The 26,744-nt window shown below is 37.4% G+C and overlaps 1 protein-coding gene across 5 annotated transcripts in view; it reads left to right on the top strand.

Annotated features, from left to right (window-relative positions):
- The window catches only part of POU6F2 (POU class 6 homeobox 2), a 298,117-nt gene that overhangs the window by 10,179 nt on the left and 261,194 nt on the right, over positions 1–26,744 (top strand). Inside the window, exon 1 of one of the 5 annotated variants that reach the window (XM_085537644.1) lies at positions 23,506–23,666. The exons of the other annotated variants lie outside the window; for them this stretch is intronic. Within the exon in view, the coding sequence (XP_085393770.1) occupies positions 23,655–23,666 (12 nt within the window). The 5' untranslated portion in view covers positions 23,506–23,654. Of the gene's footprint in view, positions 1–23,505; positions 23,667–26,744 lie in introns of those variants that run through there. 5 annotated transcript variants of the gene reach the window in all.

Here is a 26,744-nt window from a genome sequence, read left to right as displayed (position 1 = left end):
TTTCTAATCAGTCCTGCAAAGCAAACAGTAAGAATTCTCATGTAATTTCCCTTAATTCTAAAGTAACCAAGACTGGAATTGGCACTTGAAAAGAAAAATCTTATTTAAAATAGCAATTATTGTTTCATTCTTTAATGCTTGTGTTTGGTTATTTTTCTTCTTTGAGAAGCTTAGCCCCTGGAGATAGCCTGATTCTACTTTATCCTAAGACCTCTTTATGCCATCTGGCAGCACATAACAGCTGTAAAGTGGGTGTAAAAGTCATTTATTTATGTGTACTTCAAAGCTTTTTTATATTTCCAGAATGGTAGAAAAACACCAGAGTGTAAATGGGAATTAGGCCCAAATAGATGGAATGGAATTACCAGTTTTCAGATGGAAATAGAAAAGGGATAGGCAGAAATCAGACTGCATGAAGAGAAGACAGACTAAACCTTATTTAGCCACACATAGGTGTTCATTAACATCCATTCTGATCAGATGAATTGGAAAAGAAAAAAAAGAAAAAAAAAAAAAAAAGTTGGAAGTGTCAGATTCTGTTTTACCTACCATCACCTGCATGTTTGCTGGTAGTAAGTAAAACATGAAAGAGGGAGGGAAGTCAAACTACAGTAGTCAGTGCCTGAGAAGACAACCAGACCAAAATAAAGACTGCTCTCTCAATCAGTCAAGTTAATTACAGTTTTCAGATGAGTATACTTCTGAGCTACCACTGAACAGAACAAAAGGTTTAATCTATTACGCTCTCTTTTTTTTTTAACCCCATGGTCTTCAGTGTAGTTTGCTGCAAAACCTGACAAAGATCTACGTTTCCAGAGCTTTATTCTGTTAGTATACCTGGATTAGTGAAAAAGAAAACAAATGAAATTTGTCGGAATTAATGTCAGCTAAATTCCCTCTTTCTATGCCTTATGTTATACTTGTCATTTGAACGCTTCAACTCCCAGTCAAAGGCTGAAAAAAAAACACAGCAAAGAAAGAGAGAAGTGAAACACAGAATGACAGTTAAATTAACGGGAAACATCTTAAAATTTAGGCAGACTAGGGAAAAAATATTTAAATAGCAATGTTTGGGCAGACTTAGGAGATTACTTGGAAATTTGCAGAAGCTTCCTGCTCCATTTTTTTTCCATAACCCCTTCTAAATAGAGACACAGGAAGCTTAAGGGATTCCATGAAGACATTTTTCTTATTGCCTCCCCATTTTGTGGGTGCACAAGGGAGCACAAGTATTGGCAAGGCTTGTAGCACCTTCTATAATTAAAGTAGTTTAGTATTTTCTGTCGGAAGACCTTTTCCACTGCTGCTGTTAGCATTCCCACATAGTTGCCTTCCTCATTTTCAATATTTTTTGAGACAGTTTCAGCCAAAATACTTCAGATGTTTATGCAAAGTTTAGGGAGATATGGCATAGTTTCATCCATTTTAAAGATGTATTGTATTTAAAAGAGAAAATACTGATTCGATAAGGAGTAATAGCATCGTATCTGCTATATCTTTTCAGGTATCCTGAGACAATCCACTCAAGTTTTAATATATTCCAAGCCTTTGGAAAATGTAGTTGGCACATGTTCTCTTGGCAACTCCAAACAGCTAGATCTTCTGAAGATTCACAGAAAAAAAAGTGTGAAAGTAACTATATAGACATCGGCATGTAGATGGACTCAGCTTAGCTAAGTCACATCTGACAAGTATTTGTCTAAGCAGTTCTTGAAATTCCAGCAATACTGATCCCATAGTATCTTTATCCTTTCTATTCTGTCTTTAATTATCTGTATTTTAACTTGTACTGTTAGAGAGTTTTCCTTACAGCAAAATTAATCTTTCTTGCTCGAAGTTAAGCCCATTTCTTTTTCCTGTTTATGAATATCATGCTATTTAAGCCTTTATGAATACTGTATCTGATATGTAATGGGTTTGTCTTCAGAAAGAAAAGAAAAAAAAATATTCCAGGCCAAATTTCAGAAAACTTATTTGATTTTAAAGTTCTCTGGGGAGATTTCCATACTTTTTTAAAGAGAAGAGGAAATTTTAAAACACCAAGCTGGAAGAAACATGTGGACTTTTTCTTTCTCTCTTTCACGTGAACAGTAGGTTTAGTGGTTTCAGCAGAAAAGGTTTAAAGCAGAATTTCAATTTCAGCGAATAATTTCATGGAGATCTTGCCATCAGGATTTCCAAAAGGCAAAACCTATCAACCTCACCAGTAGTTTTACTAGAGCAGTGACTGACATGGAATTTATTTTATATAAATTGGCACTGATATTTGTATAAGGTAGACATATGAAGCCCCATATTTGTCATAGATGGCTCTTAATTCTCCACAGCCTCAATTAGTTATTTACAGTGTTGTAAAATGGAAGCATTGCAGAGCCAAGTGCTTTTCCACTTTAAGTGCCTAACACAGTTACTTTACTGCAAAGTAAAAGCTTTGGGTTACTAAAGAGAGACAACATTGGATTATCATTTGAACAGATATAATTGCTACTTTCAGCAGCTTGAAGCCACTTTAATTCCTATACTACACTGACTTTATCTTTGATAGGAGTAGGTAATTTTCTGAGACTTATTTAGCTTTTCTTTGGCATTATTTACAATTGCAACCATAATCTAATGTATGATTTCATAAGAGCATACCATCGTATTGAAGGAAAAAGGGGAATGGGTGGCTACTACAAACCGCTTACGAGTACCAAGGTGATGATGTACAAAGGGAAAGGAGTAATTGTCAATAGGGGGGAGTGAAAAAAAACAAAATTAGAAGAAAAAGGAAACGTAGAGTAGAAGTGGGGTACAGAAGATAGAGAAAAACTGTGCTTTGCTAAGGCTGAAATTTTCAGCTATTTTTTAAGAGCTTTATTACAGTTATATATATAGTAAACTGCTTGTCATAGGACTTAAAGATGTGGAAAAATTAGGACTGATGGTAATAGAAACACCTCCATATTGCATTCTTTCTCTTAATCTGTTCAGAGTACAAGCTCATGGACTTGTCCTAACACGGATCAGCAAAGCACATGTGTGATAGTGGTGCAGTTAATAGAGGTCTGAGCTAATGTGATCACTTAGATGCAGGTATACAAACAGGGCTTGAGCTCCATCATCTTTTGTTCTTTTTCAAAATTAAAAACAAACAAACAAACAAAAACCCCTTTTAGCTGCTATCAGCTTTGATATTAATTGCTTAAGTTCCATGCTTCTGCCTTGAAGGCAAATTGATATTAGAGCTGTGCAGTAGCAAACTGGCAACTATATTTCAGATAATCCCTAAAAAACTGAGAACATGCCTATAAAGCAGTCCTTGAAACTGAGTCCCCAAATTTTTCTGTTAGCAGTGGCATTGTTGCACTTGATAGTCTTCTCGTGATGGAATTTAATGATCCTTTTGAAGTTGCTCTTGTAAAATATACTGCTTTTGCAGTCAATACCCTTCTGCTTTGGGTAAGCTTCTACTTAGTAAATGTTACCTTGAATATATGCTGTTTCTGCAGCCATATTGCACATGACACTGAGTAATGCGAGGAAGATAAATTATATATTTTTGGCCCTTGGTTCATGTTTTCATGCAGCAAAGGTCTCTCCTCCAGGCAGCAGAGGAAATACAAAACAACACAACGTTATGTGATTGATGAAATTTTGCCAAAATAATACAAGATTTTTTGTTTTCTCAAATGAACATGAGATAAATTGTTAAGAATGGGTTCTGTATGCAAACTCACTTTGGTATTAAGGCATGTATTTATAGTTCTAAATCTCTTAATTCTCTAGTCCCCGGTCTGTACCTCTGAGCTCAGGAAATGGTACTGCTGGCATTAGAGATAGCAAATATTAGGTATGGTGACTCATTATTTGATTCTTTAGTTCAAGGGTGGAGAATGTGGGACATGTAATTGCAGTAGTATCATGTAACAGAGTGGGTAATGAGCCACAGAAATATATATTTTTATCTTTTCTCCTAACAATTCCACTTTTTCAAGCCTGCACAGTGACGTCTTCTTACTTCTTATGCTGTAAAATTTTAGGCTCTGGGTTTTGTCTGTAACATTTACCCTACAATTTGTTGATCACGAGCAAGTTTATTCATATGTATAATCTTTATGAATGTGTATACAAAAAGGCATAGTAAGAGATGAACTGCGCCTAACAATAACCATAGGCGCTAAGTGTACTAGACAGCTGATTGCACAAGATATCAAAACCATGATAAATTGAAGTGAGCAAGGAAAACCACAACAGGAACAATACGAGTCGGTGTTTACACTGAATGAGAATATATGCATTTTTGTAACCGAAAGTTGCCTAAGAGACCACCAAACTGAGGATGTGTGACTGCCAACTCAAATTCAGTCAGAAGAAAGAAACCTGATAATGGAAGAAAACAGGTGGAAACGGAGTTCCTGGAAAAGGACAGACATTTCTGTCTGATACAGGAAACTCTGTATCAGGCTGTGTGGAAATCCAATGAGTATGTAATGCTTTTGGAAATATAATAATTCCACAAAGATATTTGTTTACATCAGCTGAGATGGAAATTGAGAAGCACCTTTACACAGCAAGGGATTCTTCCCTGAGTGAGAGGGAGCAAGGCAGGACCAAGGCTGGCATAGCCCAGGCCATCATGCAAGGCAGTTGTGAGGAGGAATGTAAGAGGCCATGCTGAGATGTTGGCTCACAGGTAGTCTTGGGACAGAGTTGCAGCATTGCAGGAACAAGGACTAATGGCCCTGTGTGGGGAGATGTGCTCCAGGTGAGGCTGGTCAGGGCAATTGAGACCTGCTGTTTCCCTAAAAGACTGGTAGAAGACGCCCTAAGCAGTGGGCTGTGAGACCTGATTGCAGCCTGCTCTGAAATGGAGAAGCTGAGGTTTTGTTGAATAATACACAGCCTCTGAGCCTTTTAAAAATAAAAACTTCATTCAAGTCTGGATTTAAGAATTTTTATTTTTTTTTTTAATTTTCCACAAGATGAAGGAGAGCAGCATGAGGGAGCAGAGATGGATAACTGTCTTCTCTGCATGACTGCCCTCAGTAGGGAGTTGACTCCATGATGGCAGGGCACAGTGCCCTTTTTCCTTGCTCTGCCTCTGACTTGGTGCTGTTTGGTGGCTGTTACTGGATAGTCAAGGTCTGTGCGGGGGCAAAATTAAGAGGCCGCTGAGGCTGCTTTGAGCTATTGGAACCTGCAGGCAAAGCAAACACAGTTTGGTTTTAATGCCGTTATCTTGAGGGCACCCTGAGCTTCTGCTGCTTCTGGCATTTCCAGGCTCAAGGAAGTACAAACACAGCTGCAGGGACAGGCACTGTTTTTGAAATGCTAATATTGTCGGATTGTGGAGTATCTAGTACACATGAAATAACTAGTAAATGTATTAAGGCCCTGCGTTACGGCCTAGGTCTTAACATGGTATAGAAATAGACTAAGGTAGTTTCAGGAATCCCTTTATATACACTGTCCTAGGATCTGTCAGGAAGCTATGAATTAAAGTAAGAAATGAAGGAGAAATGTATTTAGGCAGGATTGCAAAAACTTTGCAGTTATAGTGTGACGTGCTGTACTCAGCTTTGTGCTAACAGCAATGGATAATCACTGAACTCTTTCACTGATCCCAAATATAAGGTAAATTGATTAGCATTCTTCATAATGATAGAGGATTAAGCATGATTACAGCATTGCTGAGTTTTAGCTTTGCAGGCAAGGTTCTCTGTACTAGTTCCATGGAGAATGCTTGAAGAAATGTGATAGTTACAAGCATCTGTGTTACACTGAAGGGGAAGCTAATTGCCTGCGGAGTGCAGACAAACTATGAGCAGCTGCAGACTCTGTTGTGAACTGTCTTTTGGTCAGGGAACATTTAGGCCTCCGTTGTTAAAAGGTTGTTATTTTGTTCACAATGGCTTCCTAAACCAGAGTTACAAAATACAGATCATCATGAAGTACAAGTTTTGGAAAAGTGTTTGGTTCATTTTCCTATGTTTTGGTACTGTCTGACTTTCCAATGGATTATTGTTTAAGGGTTAAGAAAACAGTTCAAAACTGGATTTTTTTTGATAGGTGACGATATCTTTTCTTCAAAGGGGAAAGATGTACCACAGATGAAAAAGTAGAACATTAATAGAGAGCTTTGAAAATCCCCTTTTAAAGAAGGAACAAAGAAATAATTATTCTACCGCTGCATACAAAGGTATGAGTTAAATCTTTCTTTAAAATTTAATATATACATATACAAGGCTGTTTTTCCAAGCACCTTGATGAGGGTTTTGACATTTAAACAGGAAAGATTAGAAAACCAAGGTGTAGTGATTCATTCCCTTACCTCAACTCTCATATTACCCTTTAGAGAATTCATATTAGCCTGAACAGAATCACAGTCAAGGTAAAAACTGAATGGTCTTGAGAATCCAGGATCTACCATGTCAAGCATTTTGCTTTATAATGTTGGTAACAAGCCTTCTCAACATAAAATATGTTTGACTTACTACAGCTAGCATTCAATATGACTGCTTTTTTTGTTCTCTGCTTATGCAGGGCTTCTACATGAAAGGGTTTTATTCTTGAATAATGTTATGTCAGTATGTCTGCATTTGTCTTAAAGAATATCTTTTTAGTATACTTGTATATTTAAGCGTTTCAGAAAAGCAATATTCTCTGGTTTTGAAGCCCTTCATTTACCTGCAAGATGAAATGGAAAATACCTGTTGAGCTTAGTGATTTTACACAGGTGTGTATACATGTAAGTAGATAGTGCATTGCAAGTAGAGGTTCAAGGATAATGTAAACCAATTCCAGTTTAGAGTTTGGCCAGGCTATTCACTGCTAGAGGACAGAATGAAAAAATAAAATAAAATAAAATAAAATAAAATAAAATAAAATAAAATAAAATAAAATAAAATAAAATAAAATAAAATAAAATAAAGTAGTTCTGCAGCTGCACAGATACAGGCTGTTCTTTCACCATGTTTCTCTTTTGAGTAATAGCTCACATATGTTAATATTTGTGCTTAGTAACATGAGGTAGTGTTTGGCCTCTGAAACACCTATGCTACTTCTGTGTTTTTACTGCACGCTCCTTCCAATCTTGGAGGCAGTTCTCCTTCAGGTGCTTTCCCCATGTTGCAGCTATATACCTGGGGTACATAACAGCATCAGTGGAAAGAATTCAAGTGTATCAGGGTCACCTCACATATTTGCTTGTTCCTAGCAAAATCTGATAAAACAGCCCATTTCACTCTGTACCAATTGAGAAAAGAGCTAGATTATAAAATAGGATGCAAATTTATTCCCTCTAGTTTCTTAATACAGAAACTTTTTTATTCTGTGCATTCTGTGTATATGGATGTAGTTCTGACATTGTTGCTAAACATGCTGTTATTGGTAGTGCTAAACAGACCTTCATCATGAGCACAGGCAGACCAAGTGTAAATACTAATTAGGGACTAATCCAAAAATCTATTGAAGTTTGTGGCAAGACTCAGTAGTCTTTGGATGTATTCCAAGGTAAAGAATTAATCACTGTTTTAGCAGGGTTCTGCTTCTTCAGTTGAGAAATTGTCTTGCTAACAAGGGACTGTTCTGTTTACTTGAGTCTTCCTATGTTACATTACTTACATTACATTACTTACATTACATTACTTTCAGTTTTTTACCTTTCTAGAAATAGTGTAAGATCTTTAGCAACAAGAAGCATTGCTTCCCCCATGCAGGTGATGTTCTTCATACCTTTAAAGATTAGGGTATGCTGCAGGGCTTTGCTGGAATATGGACTTACCTCTCAATAGGTGAGAAGGGTGAGCATGGGAATCTCCACAGCAGACTGCACATGATAGTCTTCTCTTTCCGTTTTCTGTGAGTACACATTCACCCTTATCAGCTTGAGCATACATTTATGAGCAGTGTTGAGTTGTCCAAACATTATTTGATTAGCGTAAGCAGAAAATTCCATGGGAAGAGATGCAAGTGATAAATTTGTTTCTACAGTATGCCTAAGGTTTATATCTATTTACCCATTAGTTGTCACACAATCTTTAATGCTGGAAAACACCTCTAAGATTATAAAGTCCATGGCTCTCCAACCTTTTGACTTGTCTGGGCTGCACTGAATAAAGTGCAAATGTTTTGGGCTGATCTTTTGGTTATTGCTGAGTAATGGGTGCACGCCCAGAGCTGGGCAGAGCCACGTGGCAGAGCAGAGCCACCACCATTTTGGTGTGGGGCAGGGCCAATTACTAGCTGCTCCAGGCTGAATGCTGCCAACAGGTTGGACATGGCTGAATCCAACTGCCAACCCATCAACACCATGCCTGCTAAACTGCCTCTTTCAGTGCTACATCTATGTGATTCTTGAAAACCTCCAGAAATGGTTTCATGGAATCACCATGGTTGGAAAAGATCTCCAAGATCATCCAGTCTAACCGTTCACGTATCACCAGTATTTCTCACTAACCTATGTCCTTCAGTACAACATCTAAATGTTTCTTGAACACCTCCAGGGACAGTGACTCCACCACTTCCCTGAACAGCCTGTTCCAATGCATAGCCACTCTTTCTAATGTTAATTTTTTCCTAATCTCAATCCTGAACGGCAAAACTTAAGGCTATCACCTCTAGTCCTCTCACTAGCTACCTGGGAGAAGAGGTACCTTGTACCTCTTCAGGTACCTTTCAGGAGGTGCAGTGAGGTCTCCCTTGAGCTTCCTCTGCTCCAGAATAAACAATCCCAGCTCCCTCAGTCATTCCTCATAAGACTTGTGCGCCAGACCTTTAACTGGCTTCATTTCAGCACTCTTTTCTTTCCTCTCAGAAATCTGTCATTTTCATCTCATAAAAAGATTGTAGCTGCACAAATGAAAATTATCCCAATTTTAGGGATTAGTGTAGAGTTAATGTTACATGAAAGGATTGAAAATCATTGCAAGCATCCTCTTAATGAGAGACTTAGTACTTTCTATTTTTTTTAATTTTTGATTTGGAGACCAATATAAAACTATAGCATATTTCTGGTAACTGGAGGGATATTGTAATTTTACTATTACATATTTTAAGGGAAGAATAGCCTGGCATACTTCCATCTACTTAATACAGGGTAACTTTTAAGGAGTTTTTAGCTTTCCAGATGTACTTATATGTTTTATGAATCTTGTAATTTTCAGTCAGTAAGTTTCTTCCTCCAGCCTATAATTACGGATAGACTCTTCTTAATATGTATCTGTATATCTTCTGAGATATAATTTATTGAATGGCATTCATCTGTTCTAACTTAGACATCTTTAAAATTATACATCAAAGTCTGAATCACTCTAAAACCTCATTTCGATCTGTAGGCTATAAAGAAAAGCAAGGTCAGTAAGCTATGCTGGAAAGTCTTAGTAACCCAAGTTAGGAGATATGGACTGTGCCTTTCACTATATAGCAGTTGTAAACAGAAATACTTGTATAAAAAGCTACTTTTGATATTCTGGGTGGCAGGTTAGTTCTTGCAAATGGATTTCCAAAGATTGTCATACTTTGACTTAATAAAAATTGTCATAAGTGGTGTACCAAAGAGGAGGGCTTGAAGTACTCTAATTCTTCTCTAAGGAGAATGGATGTTTCATAGCACAGTTTTATCTTAAAATGGAAAAATATATATATTATAACTGGAAATTATTATCTTGTTTTTAAAACTTTTTGTTGGGTTTGAAATTTCTGCAATGTGAGATTTTAATTTTCCCTTCAGAAATGTTTTTAAACATACCATGAAGTCAGTATAATTAGTATTTAAAGAACAAATACAGACTGTCCTGCAGTTCTTATACGAGCTGAAAAATGGAGAAGAGCAAAGCATCTTGTGAAAAATTTCCACTGCAATACAGAGGTTTGTTTTTTTTTTTTCTTTTTCTTCCCCTCAAGAATTACTTCAGAGTAATATATAATCACTTCATTGTGATTGCAGTGCTGGATATTGTAAATAAGTTATTAGTGAAGGGTGGCCTCTGGTTTATTTGACCAGGTCATCTGAACCTCCTTTTGATCAAGATTTTCAGTGCTTACCAAGCACCCTGTGTTCAAAAGTCTTGTTCCTTTGTAGAGCTGAGAAAAGGGCTTTCATGGAATGAGAATGACTACTTTTAGGAGTTCTGGTTGTCTGGTTCTTCGCAACAAGAAGTTCTTTGCTATATATATATGCATACTGGTATCTGGACTGGGCTAGGTTAGTTTTTATCAGTTTTATCAGGCTGCTGTAAAGAGCTTGCCTGTTTATTCTTTAGGCAAAGATGTATGAAATTAAACATGTTGCTGGGTTTGCTGTATTGTGTAAAGATGAAGCAATAACACCAAATTTAAGAAAAAAGATAAAAATGGACAGCCTTAAAATATTTTATATGTAATAGTTTGCAAAATTTATTCAAAGTAAAAAGCTTAAGTACTCTCCAGCTCCCAACATGTTTTCATAAACTGTCCAGGTAAATATTTATCAGAGAAAAGGAGATGCAGAAGTTCTAGTATACTCATAGGTAGCTATGATCACTTGAAGGCAGCCTCTTTGCTCTGCTTTGGCTGTCCCGTAGACAGAAGCCTCTCAAAGCTGTGGGTTTCAGAGGGAAGTAATTTGGTGCTGGTGCTGTGACAGAGGAGCTGGGGATAAAAGACCTTAGGAGATCCTCCAGAAATGTCATACCATCAGCACTTGAAGCTGTAAGTGACCCCATGTGGGAGCATGCCTCAGACCGGGTCCTAAAGGGGCAGGTTGTGTTTCTGCCATGTGCAGCAAGGTGCTTTGACATCTTTCTCCTGCCTTCACTCTTGTCACACTGGTGCCACCTGGCACTGGTGTCTGCTGACTCTCACCAGTATATAATGGGAGTTTTCAATAACTGTCAAGAAGCAAGGGGGATAAATTCCTGTTTTGCCACATAGGTTCTGACTCTAACACTACAAGCAAAAGTTTTGGCCCAGCTTGGATCTCGTAGGAAACAGCTCAGTTGTGACTGAAACTTCATGGCCTTGGTTTTTGAAGTTCATTTTGAAGTTCATTTCTCGCCAGGAGGGCCTCCCAGTCAGGGAGCTACCTGTATGCATTATTTTGAGAGCACAAGTGACCCCAGTCATGCCCATACTTTAAGACTTTGCATGAAACTGAATCAAATTCCATACCTTTTAATCATAGAATTATGTTCTGAGCCTGGTACTTATCAGCATAGTAATAAGTAAATGTGCGCATGTTAATTGTCAAATGACAGTGTGATTACAGGTTTCCTAGGTAGTCTTAATAAAATAACCACTATGTACTGGTTCTTAGAGATGTCAGATCTTCAGCCAGCCAATATAGTCAGTTCAAATTTCTCACTGATATGCTAAATCATAGATTTAAGAGCCAGTCTGGAACATGATGCAGATTGGAGGGCTCATCCCTCGTTGTCTGCTGGCTTGTGTTTTCCTCTGGATCCAAACTGTTTTCTACCTATTTGGGCATGAAACACTGCTCAGAGCCCATACTTCTAAGCACAGCACAATTATGCCACAGTGGGGTTAATTCCATTATCACTACGGACTGATGCATAAAGAGTATGCAGTGGGTCTAAGGAGGCCTGTCATGGCTGGAGTAACATACTGAGCTTGAGCCTACATAATCTACAGTAAATAGTGCGATTGTGCTGTAGAGCACTTAAATAAGTATATAAAATTCATGTCACTAAAAGGGAAAAAAGCTTATTTTTTTTCTCTGTTCTCCATTCCATTTCCTATCTTTTATCATTTTAAAATATAAATGTGGGTTGACTGAATCACAGAAATATTCTGGCTGCTGTATGTTATTAATATCCAAATATGTTTTTCTCTTGGGATTCTTCGGAATGCTTCACTGAAAAGAAGAAGCAGTGTCCTAAACAGGGCCTTTTCCTCCTTTCCCTTGAAGAATAGGTTCCTTTCACCCTTCTCACACTACTGCAGTAAGTTCAAGCTCAGCCACCTGTCTCCACAAACTGCTCTTAGGATAAAGCAGGAGAATGGCATAGTGTCTGCAGTAAGGGGCTTCCATTTTTCATCATGAAGTCTCTAACAAGAGCTGTTAGGATTATGACAACAATTCTGTGATAATCTGGTACCTGAAGAACTGAAAAGAGCTACATAACAGAGCAGAAAAACTGATCTATGCTGTGGCTTATTAACCAAGACTAGTGTCTGAAGTGTGTTTGCATTATGTACCAGTGCAAACGGAGGGACGTTGCTTGAGAGGTGCTGTTCTCTACTAGGTAGGCCACAGCAGAGCTGCATGCAGATGGTACCAGCTGAGTTGACATGAAGTTATTAAAGGAGAATGCTAAGGTCTTATTTCACAGTGAACTTCTCAACATGCATGTTAATTATGTTGATTAATGAAAGAAAAGCTTTCTTTAGCACTTTCGCCATCTCATCCTGCCAAAATAAAAGATATTTGCAGGCAGGATCTTCTTTCATGTTGCATCTGTTTTGAGAAGAATGTTCCAATCTGTGGAGTGCTGTCTGTGGTCACACCATGCAGCCTTCTGATCATATCTACCCCTTCTCAAAGCACAGGAATCAGAATGGTTCCCCATATTTGCTGCGGAAAAGGCTCAAGGTGAGGCAGGAAGAGAGAACGGATCCTGTAAGGTGATTCTGTCGCTCACCTCATCTTCATAATCTTTCCTTAGCTTCCTCTGCCTTCTAACCCTTGTATTGATCGTGTCATAGGCTACAGCAGACCAAGGCAGGGGGCTGAAAACCTTTCCAAACAGCAGTTGCCAGTCTGCCTGTTGTAGCTTGAAGAAGAAAAGCATGCTGTGAAAACAATTGGTGCATTTGCTTTAGATCTAAGTGACTCCAACTAGGTCGATGCTTCATGCTGATGTGTTGAAAACATTTAAAAAATTTCTTAGAGTTTGATTTCAACTGAAACATTTCAGCATGTCTAGCTCTCTGAAGTTGTTATTTTTCACTAATCTAGCAGACAACTGTTTTTTTCCACCCTAACACAAAGCAGTAGGGAAACTGGGCCTTTTGTCTAGATAGATTTGTTTTGAATGAAGTTTGTTTCTACAGGAGGGGGAGATTTTTGTTTGTTTGTTTGTTTTAAATAAACTAAGACTCTTGTAAATTGACTTGAGAGGAGTAGTAATTTATTTCATGAAGGGAAGAAGAGGCAATCACACTTCTATGTGTGTGAATGGCTTTACTAAAACTGTAATTGTTGCTTGTATTTGAGTTGTCATTCAGAGACACAACAGATCATTCATAAATACACTAACAATATTTCATTTTATTTAAATCACAGTTCTTCTTTGTAATATTATCATATTCAGTATAACTACCCTGATTCTCTCACAGTTTTGGATCACAGAGCAAATGAAACATTGCAAAAGGAAACTGTCTAAATCAGTGTTTATTCAGCATAACTACATAGGATCACTTTCTGTGCTGTTTGAAAAAGACCACAAAAAGAACTTACTATTCTTTTTCTTACTGTATGTGGTTGTTTATCTCTCCCTCTCTCCCCCCCCCCTCTTATTTATTTATTTATTTATTCATTCATTCATTCATTCATTCATTCATTCATTCATTCCCCATGCTTTGCAGTCACTTGTATCTATGGGAAGTTAAACAAGGCAAAATCCACAGGTCTGCTGTTCTGTTCTAGTCTGAAGAAATGGCTGTTAAGGGTTCTCTGTGGAAGCAGTTCAATAGGACCTCACTTCCGATTATCCACTGTTGTTCAACATCCCCCTTCCAAAAATAAGTGCTCATCAGCATCTGTTGATCATTTTGAGGTGCTTTAATTATACAGCACATAAATATAAAATATATAGATTGGACATTCTTTCTCCCAAGGAAGTGAAGTCACCTATGTGTTGTTGCCATCTTTGCTGCTTTCTTCAAATAACACAAAGAACGTTCTTGCACTGTTCCAACAGGAAATAGAGAACAAATACTTGCCTTGAGGTATTTCATTGAGTTTCAGGATACCAGCAGATAGAAATGTTCCAAAAAATAGATATTTTGTTGAAAGAAAATAATAATAATAATAATAACTTTAAAGCCTGTGTTTATCTGGGGAGTGGAATTTCCCTCCTCCCTCAACTAAGTCTTTGCAAATGTAGTGTATTGGATACGTGGCACTAATGGATTTCATGCTCCAGCATTTATTTCACCAAATATCATGCAGTGAACAATAGTTGTCATTTAAGCAGCTGCAGTTTGCATCTGTGTCAGTCTTAGACATTAGAACTAGATAAGCTGGTGTAGGGGGGTGTGGATGAGAAATTTTGTAGCCTCACTGGCATTATTTCATTCATTCATTTTTAAAATGAACTCCATGGGGATGCTATAAAAGTGTAGGTTATAATTTAAAGGTACTATTAAGAGTCCTGTTTATAAAGAATGTATATACTTTATATACTTGAGCTGATGGCTTACTTAGGTACTCCATTCTTTTTCCATTTTTTTCCCCCAATGCACTGGGTAGAGCTTAGATAAAACAACAACAACAACAACAAATACTCCAAAAAACCCTGTAAGATTGTTGTAAGAATTTCATGCCCAACAGTAATTTATCTAGATCAAACTTTTCTGCCGTGATCTTGTATGGCTGTAGAGCAATGATGCAAACTTTTCCAAAGATTGGCTCTCCTCATGGGAACTGTCCTATTAGATTCAATAGAATTTACATTATGTGAGGGAAGGGAGGAGGAGTGTTTCAGAACTATGGTTTTAGGGGTCCAAATGAGTAACCTTCTAGAATTGTGAATTCATGCTTTTAAGTTGCAGTGGTGCACACAGTACTGAAATTTGCTTGGAACATGTGAACTGCTAAAGTCAAGGCCATTGCTTATGTACTCACTTCCTCCGTTGAACTCATTGGACATGAATTAGCATATGCTTGTTTTCAGTGGTTTATTTAGCATGGGTTTGTTTTGTTTTGTTTGTTTTTTGTTTTAATTATTTTTTTATTACTGTGGTTGTCAAGTGTGACCAAGATTGTGGTGCTTCACACATGCGTGCTGGCCTTCACCCTGCTTTTCTTGATGTATTTTTTAAGCCTAGGGTTTACACAGCATTTGCCATAATTGAAATCGACACTAGAGAGCCACAGAAAGCAATTCATTTAATCCGAGTTTGTTGTGAAACTGAAAACAGGGCTGCCTGAATTGTCTGTACATTTCCTGGAAGGAAGTAGCTAGGCATTTTCAGGTGAAATGTGTTTAGAAAGACCTTAAAGAAAGGGTCTTGGCTTTGATCCATCTCTTACAGAAGTCAATGAAGGGGACTTCATTGATTATAATGAACACAGGAAAGTTGCCCCATTCAGAACTACATGTAACTTCCACTTCTGGACAATTGCTTTTCCTCAATAGCAGTCCAAGGAGAGATTGATGTTACCACACAAGGAAGCAGACAGTGGTAAGTAACCCCAAAAGCAGCTGAATGAGGAGGGAGTAGAGCATGATGACTGCCATGCTTTGTTACTGCTCTTGTGCTAAAGTGATGGGTGCAAGTAAGTTTGCTGCATACTGAATTAGAAGAAAGAAATAATGGGCAAACAGATTTGTTGACTGTAGAGCATATAATTCTGAAATATTTTTATACTTTGTCTTCAAATTATTTTTGTACACAGATGCTTTTACTGATGCAAATAATATCAGTATGTCCAGAGGAAGAGAGAAAGCCTGCACAAAGCTATCCAACAACTACTCATACCGCTACTCTGTTGCTATCTTGAAATTGCTATCTTTGCATGATGGTGATACAGTTTAAATTGCCTCAAATCTTTTATGTACCAAGGTCAGACTACTAATGCTGTGAGTTCTATATCATCTTTCATATTATCTAGGTCAATTGCAGATATTGTGAGTTTTAGTATCCTAGAGCAAATAAACATTTTACCTGCAGCGATAGACACCAAGTCAAGAATAGTCTAGGCTAAAATGCACTTCACTCTTGTGTGATCAAAAGCTAAAATGGAAAACCAGTACTGATTAGTGATAAAGAGACTGTTCCTGTTGGGAGTGTGGGATAGGAGAGCCATAGGTGCTAGCAGAGTCCTCTTATACTTGTCCATACTTGCAGATGTTTGATAAAGCTCTGACTAGGTATCTAGCAACAAGCATCCAACAGCAAGATATACTCTTTAATGTAAATCCACTTTTCCCATGCACTGAGATACACACTGAGACCTTTAACTCTAATTACTTCAGGCTACCGAAGAGACCAGCTATTGTATGGGCAAAAAGTTTTAATGTCTCTAACACAATAAAGTCAATGTAAACACTCCTTTAGTGGAATTAGAAGATGAACTCAACTTCCTACTCCTGCTCAGCCCCCAAACTTGTCCCCATTACTCTTTTTCTACCCAGTGTGCCAGGCTCTGGGTTTCTTTTTCAGAAACCTATATTTCTTCTCTGGAAAAAGTTGATATAAAGGGGGAAAATAATTTTCTTTATCCTTTAATCCTTCATTCTCTTTGCTTTTAAAAGTTTATTTACTTCCTGCAGTTGGCCATCTTGAGATTCTGCTTCTGTGCTGTGTCAAGACTTGCTTAAGCTTGAAGGTTTTTTAGGCTTGACCAAGCATTGACAGCGCTATCACAGGAGCTAATGCTTGAGTCTGCCAGTTTGATGGATTAAGTAAACTTATTGAAATCTTTTTTTCTTTAATACTAAAAGATGCCAAGGGCTGTTTTCTGTTCTTGTGCTTTGTGTGAAACACCCACTGACATTAATGGGAGTCCCATGTGTGGAATTAGAGTAGAACACAGCCCTTAATATTTAAAAGACTTGTCAACCTTGTGCATGAAATAATCTGGAGGCGTGTTGTGATGCTGCTTTGTTCTGCAGAGGCTGTTCTAGTTATATGTTCCCTGCCTTTTGAAGATGCTCCTTGCATGAACTACATGGCCAGCAACAGCATTGCTTACCTTTTTGCACTTCTAGAAATTCCCCTGTTGTTCCATTTGTCTACTTTGCTCGGTTGATAAAATAGACCTGAGCTGTTTCAGTTTAGTTTGTAAATGGCCTTGCTTTCTGATTTATTTTTTTTTAATACCATTACCATTAAATTTAAAATAAATTAAATTTATTTTTTTTAATACCATTTTTTAAATACCATTACACCATTAAGTGTGCCCCGGTGGCACAAGTGGTAGGAATGCTGCGTTGCAACACCGGAGGCCCTGGGTTCGAATCCCCCCTGTGGCGCAAGTGGTAGAAGTGCCGCTCTGCAGCACAGAGGCTCAAATCCCGGGGGGTTGGACTTGATGATCTCTAAGATCCCTTCCAACCTGCACGAGACTATGATACTATGATGATGATACTCTAGGTAGGAACAGGTGGAAAGAGAAAGCTTAACAGAGAAGCCATTTCCAATGCCATTTATGTTCATTTTAGTGTTCGAATGAAATGTTAATTCTTTCATGTTCTACCTGCTTTGATACCCTGTATAATTTTAAGTTGGGCTGCACTCTAATCCAGTGATGTCACTAGATAGCCATGTAAATTTATGTTATGTTACAAAAAATTCACAACTAACCCATCCCTTTTTCAAATACACATACTTCTTAGTTTGTAAGACCTAGATCTGTAGGGAAAGAATGAATGTTAGGGAGTGGGGGGAACGAAGGGGCTACAGGTGTCTTTCTGTATCTTGAAGCTGATTTTAACAAGGTAAAGATGATTACTTTTAGATTCAAATGTCTATAATTATGACAGACAGTCATTTGGCATCATGTATATCTATCAGAAACACAGCTCGTGAGTTTGTTCAACATGATGTTTTCTGTATGTTCTAACAGTATTTTAACTAAAATAAGAATGTTACTGTTAGTGAAAATCCTGAGAATTATTGCCCAAATATACAAGTAAACTGCTTCTATGGATATCAGTGATCTGGATGAAGTCCTTAGTTGTTCATCAGGATTAATCAGAGTTATGAACAGAATTTTCATGTTCATACAGAAGTTTTATGAAGTTAAATAAGATTAGCATGATTATGACCTGCTCTACAAAAGTTCTTGACAATTTGTGCTCTCCAAGGTGTCTTAAAAGGTGTTTTCCAGAGCACCTATCTGTTATGTTATGGTAATTTTAACTTTCTAAATTTCTGGTGTTTTTAAACCAGATCATGCATGTAAGCAACTGAAAAATAGGCAAAGAACACCCACTCAAAAGTGGCAGAAGTGTATGATTATAGGAATACATACAGGCTCCAGTAATTAACGTATTTTCTCGTTATGTTTACAAGGTTAGTGGGTTAATTGTTGGTTAGCTGAACCTTAGGGAGGCTGCAGAAGTTGCTTGTTCAATACAGGTGACCATAGCATTGCAGAACTGTAAGAAACTGATGGAAATCTTTAAGTCTTCTTCCCAGCCCTTCATTTTATGCTTGATCCTTAACAGCTGACAAAAGCAACTGGCTTTTCTGTGTGACAGTAACACTGCACAGAAAACTTGAACTCAACCTCAACAACAGTGGCCCTTTTTGGTTCCCCATGTGGTTTACCCATGACTCTTCCAAGTCTCTTGAATGCATTTTAGTTCCCTATTCTGTGAGATAAGAACATGGAATACCTAAAGCTCAATGAAACAAATTTTATTAGTCATTCTGTAGTTAAAGTTGACTCTTATATTGCCATTCTTTCCTTCCCTTGCTGTTGTCAAGAGGGAAAGAAAAATGCTGAGAGCCACTTTTTTTTTTTTTTTTTTTTTTCTGTAGGGCAGATAAAACAAGTTAGAATAGGTTTATTTTGGAAACATCAAAATGTTTTTTGTGTTCTTAGAATAAAACTTTAAAAGGTATATTCTGTAATGAACTATGGTGTACAAAGTTTTAAACAGGGTTTCTTTGAGAAATCTGATGACATCTTACGAGATTAGGAGAGGAAGTAAGTTTCAGACCTCGCTGCAGGATTGCTCCATAATTTAATTTGAAAATTCACATTGTCTAGTTGAATTATCACAAATGTAACATGCCTTTGAATACAAGTTTTTAGCTTATGATACAGAAGAGTCCCTTTTCAAGGCTTTTTAAGTGTTTATAGAATTATATTCTGGAATGCTGCATGTCCTTATCTAATGTCCACAACAAAATTCAGATAAGTCAGTTAATAAATGCCCTTATGATAACTTACATGGGGCAATGAGTTAAAAAATATTGCTCTAAAATGTAGTTGGAAGAAATTCTTAATGCTCTGGAAAACACATCATCTATGGTGTTCAATTTAACATCAGTTTTAGAGTGCTGGATCCCTGGCACAATTTCTGGAGGGCAGTATTTGACATAAAAGAAGAGTCAGATCCTCAGATGCAGTGCTTGCATGGATCTCACTTTTGATGAGAAATGTTCATCTGGATGTGCATGATGGAGTCAATCTTCTTTACTTTAATAGCAACCAGATTTGTGTGTTTTGGCGGGCATGGTACTTAGTCCTTTAAACTAAGTTGCAGGTATTGACCTTTGAAGGTGTGTATGTCCTTTGATGTTTGGACATCTTAGGAGACAGCATCTCTCAATGAAGATCTATACCATTTAGTATCTGATTTCCTTAGTGCAGATGAAGGATAGTCTCAAAGAGGTGGATATAGGCAGCCCTGATCTGTCTTGATTTTAATCACACCAGGCAGTGTCCAGCAGTTGGGATAAGTCTCCGTGGCATAATATTATAAGAGCAGGCATAGGGACTCAAATCTTTAGCCTTCATTGTAAAGTTTGAGTGGAAGGGCAAACTGGCAAAAGCAAAATTGGATACCTAAAAAAGCTGTTAAAGCAAGACAGAACAGCTGCAGTATTATTCAAAATGTATGTGATATCTCAAACAAACAAATGAACAAACAAAAAACTCAAGTTGTTCTTACCCAGTAGCAACTGCTTCATTTTGGGAAGGCAGACAGGGAAGTGTAAATGTTGTTCCCTTTGTAAGAAGACTATAGTCACATTTCAGACATAGAAAAGTATTTACTTTGACATCCACTGTTTTCCGTACCTGTGAGGTATTTGTTTTCCTAATCAAATGACATCGCTTGCATTTCCTAAAAGTGATGTGATATCCTTTCAGTGAACAACGGAGTGAAACAAACACCTGGAGATGCTATATGTGTAGGTTAGAGACTAGCCTGAAAAAATGTTTACAGACAAAACTTCCTGATTCACACTACTCCAGTCTGGTCAGTCACAGCAGGAATGCTGGACATGGATGTAGCTAGCATTTCAGGAGAAGGCAGTCCTCAGAAAGGTAGTGCAAGATATATACCAATATAAGAAAGAATTCAGTAGGACATGCAGCCTGAAATACAACCATTACATACTGTTTTGTTCTGTATCATGAACTACTACTAAGCAAGCAATATGGATTCCTCTTTAAAAAATGAAACTGGAGAGTGTTTCCTGGCAATTGGTCTTAGTCTATTTTTCCATTTTTGCTCCTAAAGTGCTAATTTGTAATGCTGCAGGGAGATGGACTTCAGGGTTTAGTTTAAATGAAGATCTGGTGTGCTTTTTGTTGTTGTTTTTTTTGTTCTATTCCAGAACTTATAGTAAAAGAAGACAATTTCATATTTCACATATATTATTTGGCATAAGAGTCAGATCCTCAGATGCAGTGCTTTATTGCTGAGTTATAAAAATTACTCAGGGTATCTGAGATAGATAAGAATACGTATAATTATTTGTACATATATTGTATCTCTACAGGCCAAAAGCCTCCCTTTAGTTGATACTGGCCACGGGCTGTTGCTTCTACACCTGAAGGCCAGAAGATGTAGCTAGTCCCTGTGTGCTCAGAGGAAGAGAGAGCAACTAGACTAGCCTTTGTTTCCAGGATGGGTTTGACCTAGTCACTTAAGGTCAAAAATTTGAACTTGACTAAATTAAACATCCACTGAAACCTTGACCCAGTACCCCACTCTGTCTGTGTGAGGGGTTTGGAGGGGGGTGGGGGGGAGAAATCTTATTTCTGTTCTCTGCATAGATATGTTCCATACTTATGTTCCATATGTGGCAGATGAATCCATCAAAGGTGTTGTAAGGATTCATTTATCTGAAATATGTTAAGTGGTTTGAGAAGCTCTTTGAAAAGATTCAAAATACACAACTCTGACGAGAAGCTGTGAGGGTGTTCCAGAAGATTGTCAAAAAAAAAAAAAAAAAAAAAAAAAAGGAGATTTTTACAGCCCAAGGGATCCTATTCCTTTTCCCCTTCTTGACAGTAATATGAATTGACTTTATCAGGGATTGATGTGCCACTTTTTTTATTCTCCTTCATAATCTTTCTTCTGTCCCAGTTGTCCAGCCTGTTTGGATATATTCTGATGCTCTCTGCTAGACTGGGACCTAGGGCAGCATTTCTTCTGGAGTACTCTGTTAGTATTGCTCTGCTTATAAATACAAAACAAACAAAAACCCAAAACAACAAAAATGACAAGTTGAAAGGATTAAAATGTTGTACAGGTAGGATTCTTTAACTGTGAAAGAATACAAGGTATGTCTCTTCTGAGTATAAATAATGACTACTACTGGTGAAAAATGCCAGAGAAACTTAATCAGACCCAGTGTTTGGTTTCTGGGACGTTACCAGCTCCATTATAGTTCTGCATCTTAAAACATTCAGAGATGCATTATACAGTTCGAAACTCATCTGTTGTGGGGAAGCCGAAGTCAAACATAAAAGCAGTTGTTGTACTGAACTTGATTTTTTCCCCGCCTCTGCCTTCCAGACATGTTTGGTTTCTCAATTAGTTTGGGGAAGGAAGGAAGCTTAGGCTTGGTTTTCTGAGTTTATTCCACTAGATTTTTGCCTGATTTCCAGATTTCTGCAGGCAGCTGGAGTCTTTCTCCTCTCCTCTGGTTTGTCAGCATTACGGAGAGGCAGAAAGCTTTCTTCTTTTTTTTTCCTCAGCTTGTGTATCCCCAGTGATTGCCACCCGGAATGCTTATGTGTTGGGAGCACCCAGGAGGAGAAATGGAGCAGTGCACTAAGCTTCATAGTGATGCTGGCTTTTAGGATTGGACTAGCCATTTTGATGCCCATACTGTGCACATTGCCACTATCACGGAAACAATGCTACAGACATTTCTGTCATGCTCCTCTTGTTGTCTGCAGCAGGAGAAAGAGATCTGTGTAAAAAGAACAAGAGGATTCCTCTGGTTGCATGTGTAGCTCACTTCTGATTTGGCAATATGTTTGGACTGCTTGCTATAGGCCGTGTTATCATGCTGTCTTCAGATGCTGCTTTTGCTGGTATATAGAAATCACGTATTTAAGTACAAGGTGGCTATCTGACTTGAAAGTGTAAATGCTAGTTGGCATGTGCTAGTTCTGTAGCTGGCCTCTCATCTGTGAAGCACCTAGTAGAGTTACGGATGCTATATATGTTATAATTAACTCTCAGCGCCTGGAAATGTAGCTATTTATGTGCAGAAACAAAAAGGCACATAAATACACACTGTGTAGTAAATATTTGTATAGAGAGTACAGAATATTTGTGTAGGTAGGGAGAGTGATATAGTAACAAACATATATGTGTGCATGGGTGTAATGACATTTCCTCGTATCACATCTATCAGGTTACAAGCAGCTAATAATTTTCTTTTTCTACTCACAGCCAAGCATTATAATGGCATATACTCATAAATCAACATCAACATGGAACATTGCTTAGCAAATATAAATGCATGTGCATTGCAGAATGATCTGAGATTACAAAAATATATCAGAAGTCAAAAGTAGCTGGTGGAGAAATGCTATGTCTTTAGTTTATTGAGATTGTTTGGAGGATCCTAATGTACTGTCACTGAAAGAATAATTTTTCCTTTACAATCTACTTAGCAAAGATTTATCGATCCTTTTCCCCTTCATAGAGAATTACTGATCCATTTTAGAAAATCAGATTTTCACACCTTTCATGAGAATGTGCACAGCGCAGTTCCCTAGGGAATGCCAAGGAAGTTGACTTTGACATGAAATCCCTAGGTACCGGCGCACAACAGCCTATAGTCTCATCACTGATTTGTTGCACAGGGTGGTAAAATACTTTTATACATTTATAGAGAAATGATTGCACTGCAAGGACTTATTTTTCCATGCTAGTGGATGTTTTCAGGGTCCTGTTATTTGTGTAAACAGCATTTTTCGGGGGGGGGTGTTTCTTCTCAGCTGTGATGTTATGAACAGTAAGGTAAGATAAAAGTTGTTGAAATTCATATTGCAGAGCAGTAGGGTATTGTAGAATTTTTCAGTGTGTGTAAATAACTTTCTTCAAGATGTGTCTACTCTCTATCCTCATTATTGTAGTATCCTAGGTAGCTAAGCATTAGGCATGTTATATTGAAGTATGCATCATAATGAAGGTGATTTATTATAATTAAAACGGCATGGAGAGCAGCTTTTATTAGACATATTGTTTCACAGGAGAGCTTAATAAAGAGCATTATTATTAGTTACAGATCTGTGTGAAGGATGTTGTTTACTGAGAGTTATGTGAGTATTAGTCAAAGTCTGAAGTTGCTCATTTGAGCTGTCCACCGTAGGGGGAAAAAAAAGCATTCAGCACAGCAAAGAGAAGAATTTTAAGATTGGAGTGGAGAGAGAGAGAGACAGAGAAAAGGAAATGCCGAGTGCATGAAGTGTTCTCTGCAGGAGCAGTTCTAGAATACTTTATTACATATCTACGGAGACAATGGCATGGACTGTAAGTAGCTCCTGTCTCTCAATATAATAATGCACATAAAGTCGGGGTCAGATTGGGTTCGCTCTGGGCTTTGATGCTGCAGAAGGTCACCAGGGGAATCGATGGACAAAAATGAGACCTGAGTTTCATGCAATCAATGAGATTTTTCTATTTAAAGTGGACACTGCTGGGTGCGAGTCTCAGAGCTTCAAATGTGGTTTTGCTTGGCTTTAGCAGATTGAAAGATGCACTGTAAATGTATTGTTTGTTTTAATAACTCTGCAGGCTCAAGGGGTGTATATCTAAACAGGTTAGTCTGTGAAACTCTATTATGAAGTTGCATGAGCTGCAAATAAATGGGCAAATTAGCAGGTACTTTGAATGTTAATTGTGCTGAGTTTTTATTCTGTTTTTTCTGAATTGTAATTGCCTGGCATTTAGATAAACCCTTAAATGTGATTAGAAAACTACTGAATCATTTGGTTAAAAATCATCTGGAATTTACCTTTGTATAAAAAATGCTTTCCGCTATTAATTTTGTAGTCTTCTATACTCATTATAGGCAATTACTTAATTTCTTTGAAACAATTCACATTTCTGTGCATTAAATTCTTACATGCCTTTGGTTAAGAAACTACATTCCTTTGAGTAGCAAGTGAGTGCCTGGGACAGAATTGCTTTGGTAATTTTCTCTTTAAAGTTTTCAGGCAGCTGAAAGATATCTGCTGTTTTGCCTTTGTTGTTTGCAATTATCTCTCTGGGATAAGGGAAGCAATCAGGAAGAATGTGATCAGTGAGTCTGACATAACTCTGACACTGGCAACAGCAAATAATTGACTGATATGAAGGAGATTTATCTCTGTTGTAAAATGGTTAAGAAATTAAAGCATGTTATAGGCCAACTTCTAATCACTGATACATATGAATTTAACTGATTTGCAGTCGATGGAGTCATTCCAAATGTACACTGCCCTAACGTAGGTCCTGACACTGTTTTCAATTTCAAAGTGAGTCAGCTGTTGGACTGTACTTTGTGAATGAGCCACTTAAATCAGGCATTTAAATGATCCAGTCGATTGTTTAAAAGAAAAAAGCAAAAAGAAAATAACTGGCACACCCCAATAATACTGTCTATACATCCCGTGTTTTCTTCCATTTTACAAATTTGAGTCTGAAAGATTATTTTATTCAACATCACTGCATAAGGAGATGTCCACCAGAGGCTATGGGGGAGGAAAATGGGAAGCAGGAAACCCACCCCTCTGTGCTTTTCAGTCTATTCCTAGTAACGGCCTTTTTGATGACACTAAGTAAAATAAAATTATTCCTTTACCAAAGGATCAGAACAATCTCACAATGAGGAAAGAAGCCAAGGCCTTGGTAGTCTTTTTCATTTAAGCATCCTAAAAACAGGGTAATTGGAGATTTGTGGGCAGAGCTTTCAGAGCAGAATCATAGCTTTTCTACAACTGAAGTCTAAATTTGTTTGCTAGAGTCTGAAAAATGCCCCAAAGAAAAGTAGGTGTACAGAATAGAACTTAAGCTTCTGCCTCAGTCTAATTTCTGTTAGCAGTCATTTACAATTCAAGCAGAATTTATGCTCACCTGAAATGATTTATTTGTGTTTTCATCTATGCCCTGAGTAAGAACACTTCAGTTTATGTTATTCTCATTAAAAACACCCTCCACCTTAACATCCTCTCTTAAATAGTTCTTACTGTTGCATTCTTAGGATGTGCTAAACATTTTCCAGCTAAGCCTTTTTGATGAAGCAGAGAAGGATGTATTAGCTGACTCTCACATATAAAGATTTTGGCAATAAAAGCCCATTACAGTTACCATATTCCATTGTAAAGCAGGTCTCTGGGATATAATGGAAAGAGTAAGCAATTGCAGGTAAATTATATAAAACTCAAACAATAGAACTATGAGCCACCAGAATTTCTATGAAACCTAAAATAAATCAGGAGGAGTTACAGAAAAAGAGAAAAATACCATAAAAGTTGTAACACTTCTCTTGGTTAACAGTATTTCTTTCCTTCTGGTGCAAACAGAGGCAAGTGATAAACCACAGTACATGCAAATTCAGTTAAACAAAAGCATAGTCAATTTGTTACATAGCTAATGTGTTTTGGGGGCTTGGGGAGGTTTTTTTGTTTGTTTGTTTATTTCTTTTTAACTGGCCATTGAGTTGTCTGTCTTTTGGGGGCAGCAGGTCTGTCATGATTCTCACAGAAGAGTCAACCAGGAGTTGAGTCAAGTTTTGTGTTTTGCAGTTGATGTAATGACTGCTGCCCTTTAACATGCTTTCTTTGAGTTAAGCATATGCAGCCCGTATTGAACTCCCTTGAGACCTGCTGACTGTTGCAACCGACACCAGCAGGGTCAAGATCTCAAGTCTCCACTCATGAAAAACTTCTTTGAGATTTATGGTGAGATTTATTCTACTTGCAGAATCCTGAGCAGGGACAACTGTATGCTTTGTGTGAGGGATGCTACAGAATTAGGTGCAGGATTAGTGAATGCTTCCCTGAACAGACATTGTATATAAGGCTAACAATTTTTCCAATTCTCTGTTTTTAAAAGGTATTGTATATTTTGTTGCACTTTTTGAATGTTTTAGGACAGAGAAAAAAAATTATCCCAAAATGAATAAACAGATTAATTAAAATAAATTCAAATTAAAAAAAAAAATAAAATTGCACAGTGGCATTACTGAATGTGATTTATAGGGACTTTACCTTAATATTCGCACTAATATACTTTGCTTTCTAGCATAGATTTTCAGGGTGGTTAATTAATTATTTTTTACACTTCCTTCTCCTACCAATTTTAAAATACTGGAAAAATTGACATGTAAATTAAAGCTTCTCAAAGACATTTTTACTAGTTCTTACTCAACATAACATTCTAGGTCTCGCTGATCTTAGCAGCATTACAAGGTTCATATTTTCACAGAGATTAACCATTCATGGCAATTTCTTCAATAGATTCTTTTATTTTAAGAGATATAAGCTTTCTATTTTTGTCATGTTTTTCCCACAACTGATATATTTATTGATGCTATTGCAAGAAAAATCCTCCCTTCCATTAATATTT

The sequence above is a fragment of the Coturnix japonica genome, chromosome 2, assembly GCF_054131305.1.
Source record: "Coturnix japonica strain WE chromosome 2, WE-NBRP24, whole genome shotgun sequence".
NCBI lineage: Eukaryota > Metazoa > Chordata > Aves > Galliformes > Phasianidae > Coturnix > Coturnix japonica.
This window is presented reverse-complemented; position numbering and strand designations above follow the sequence as displayed.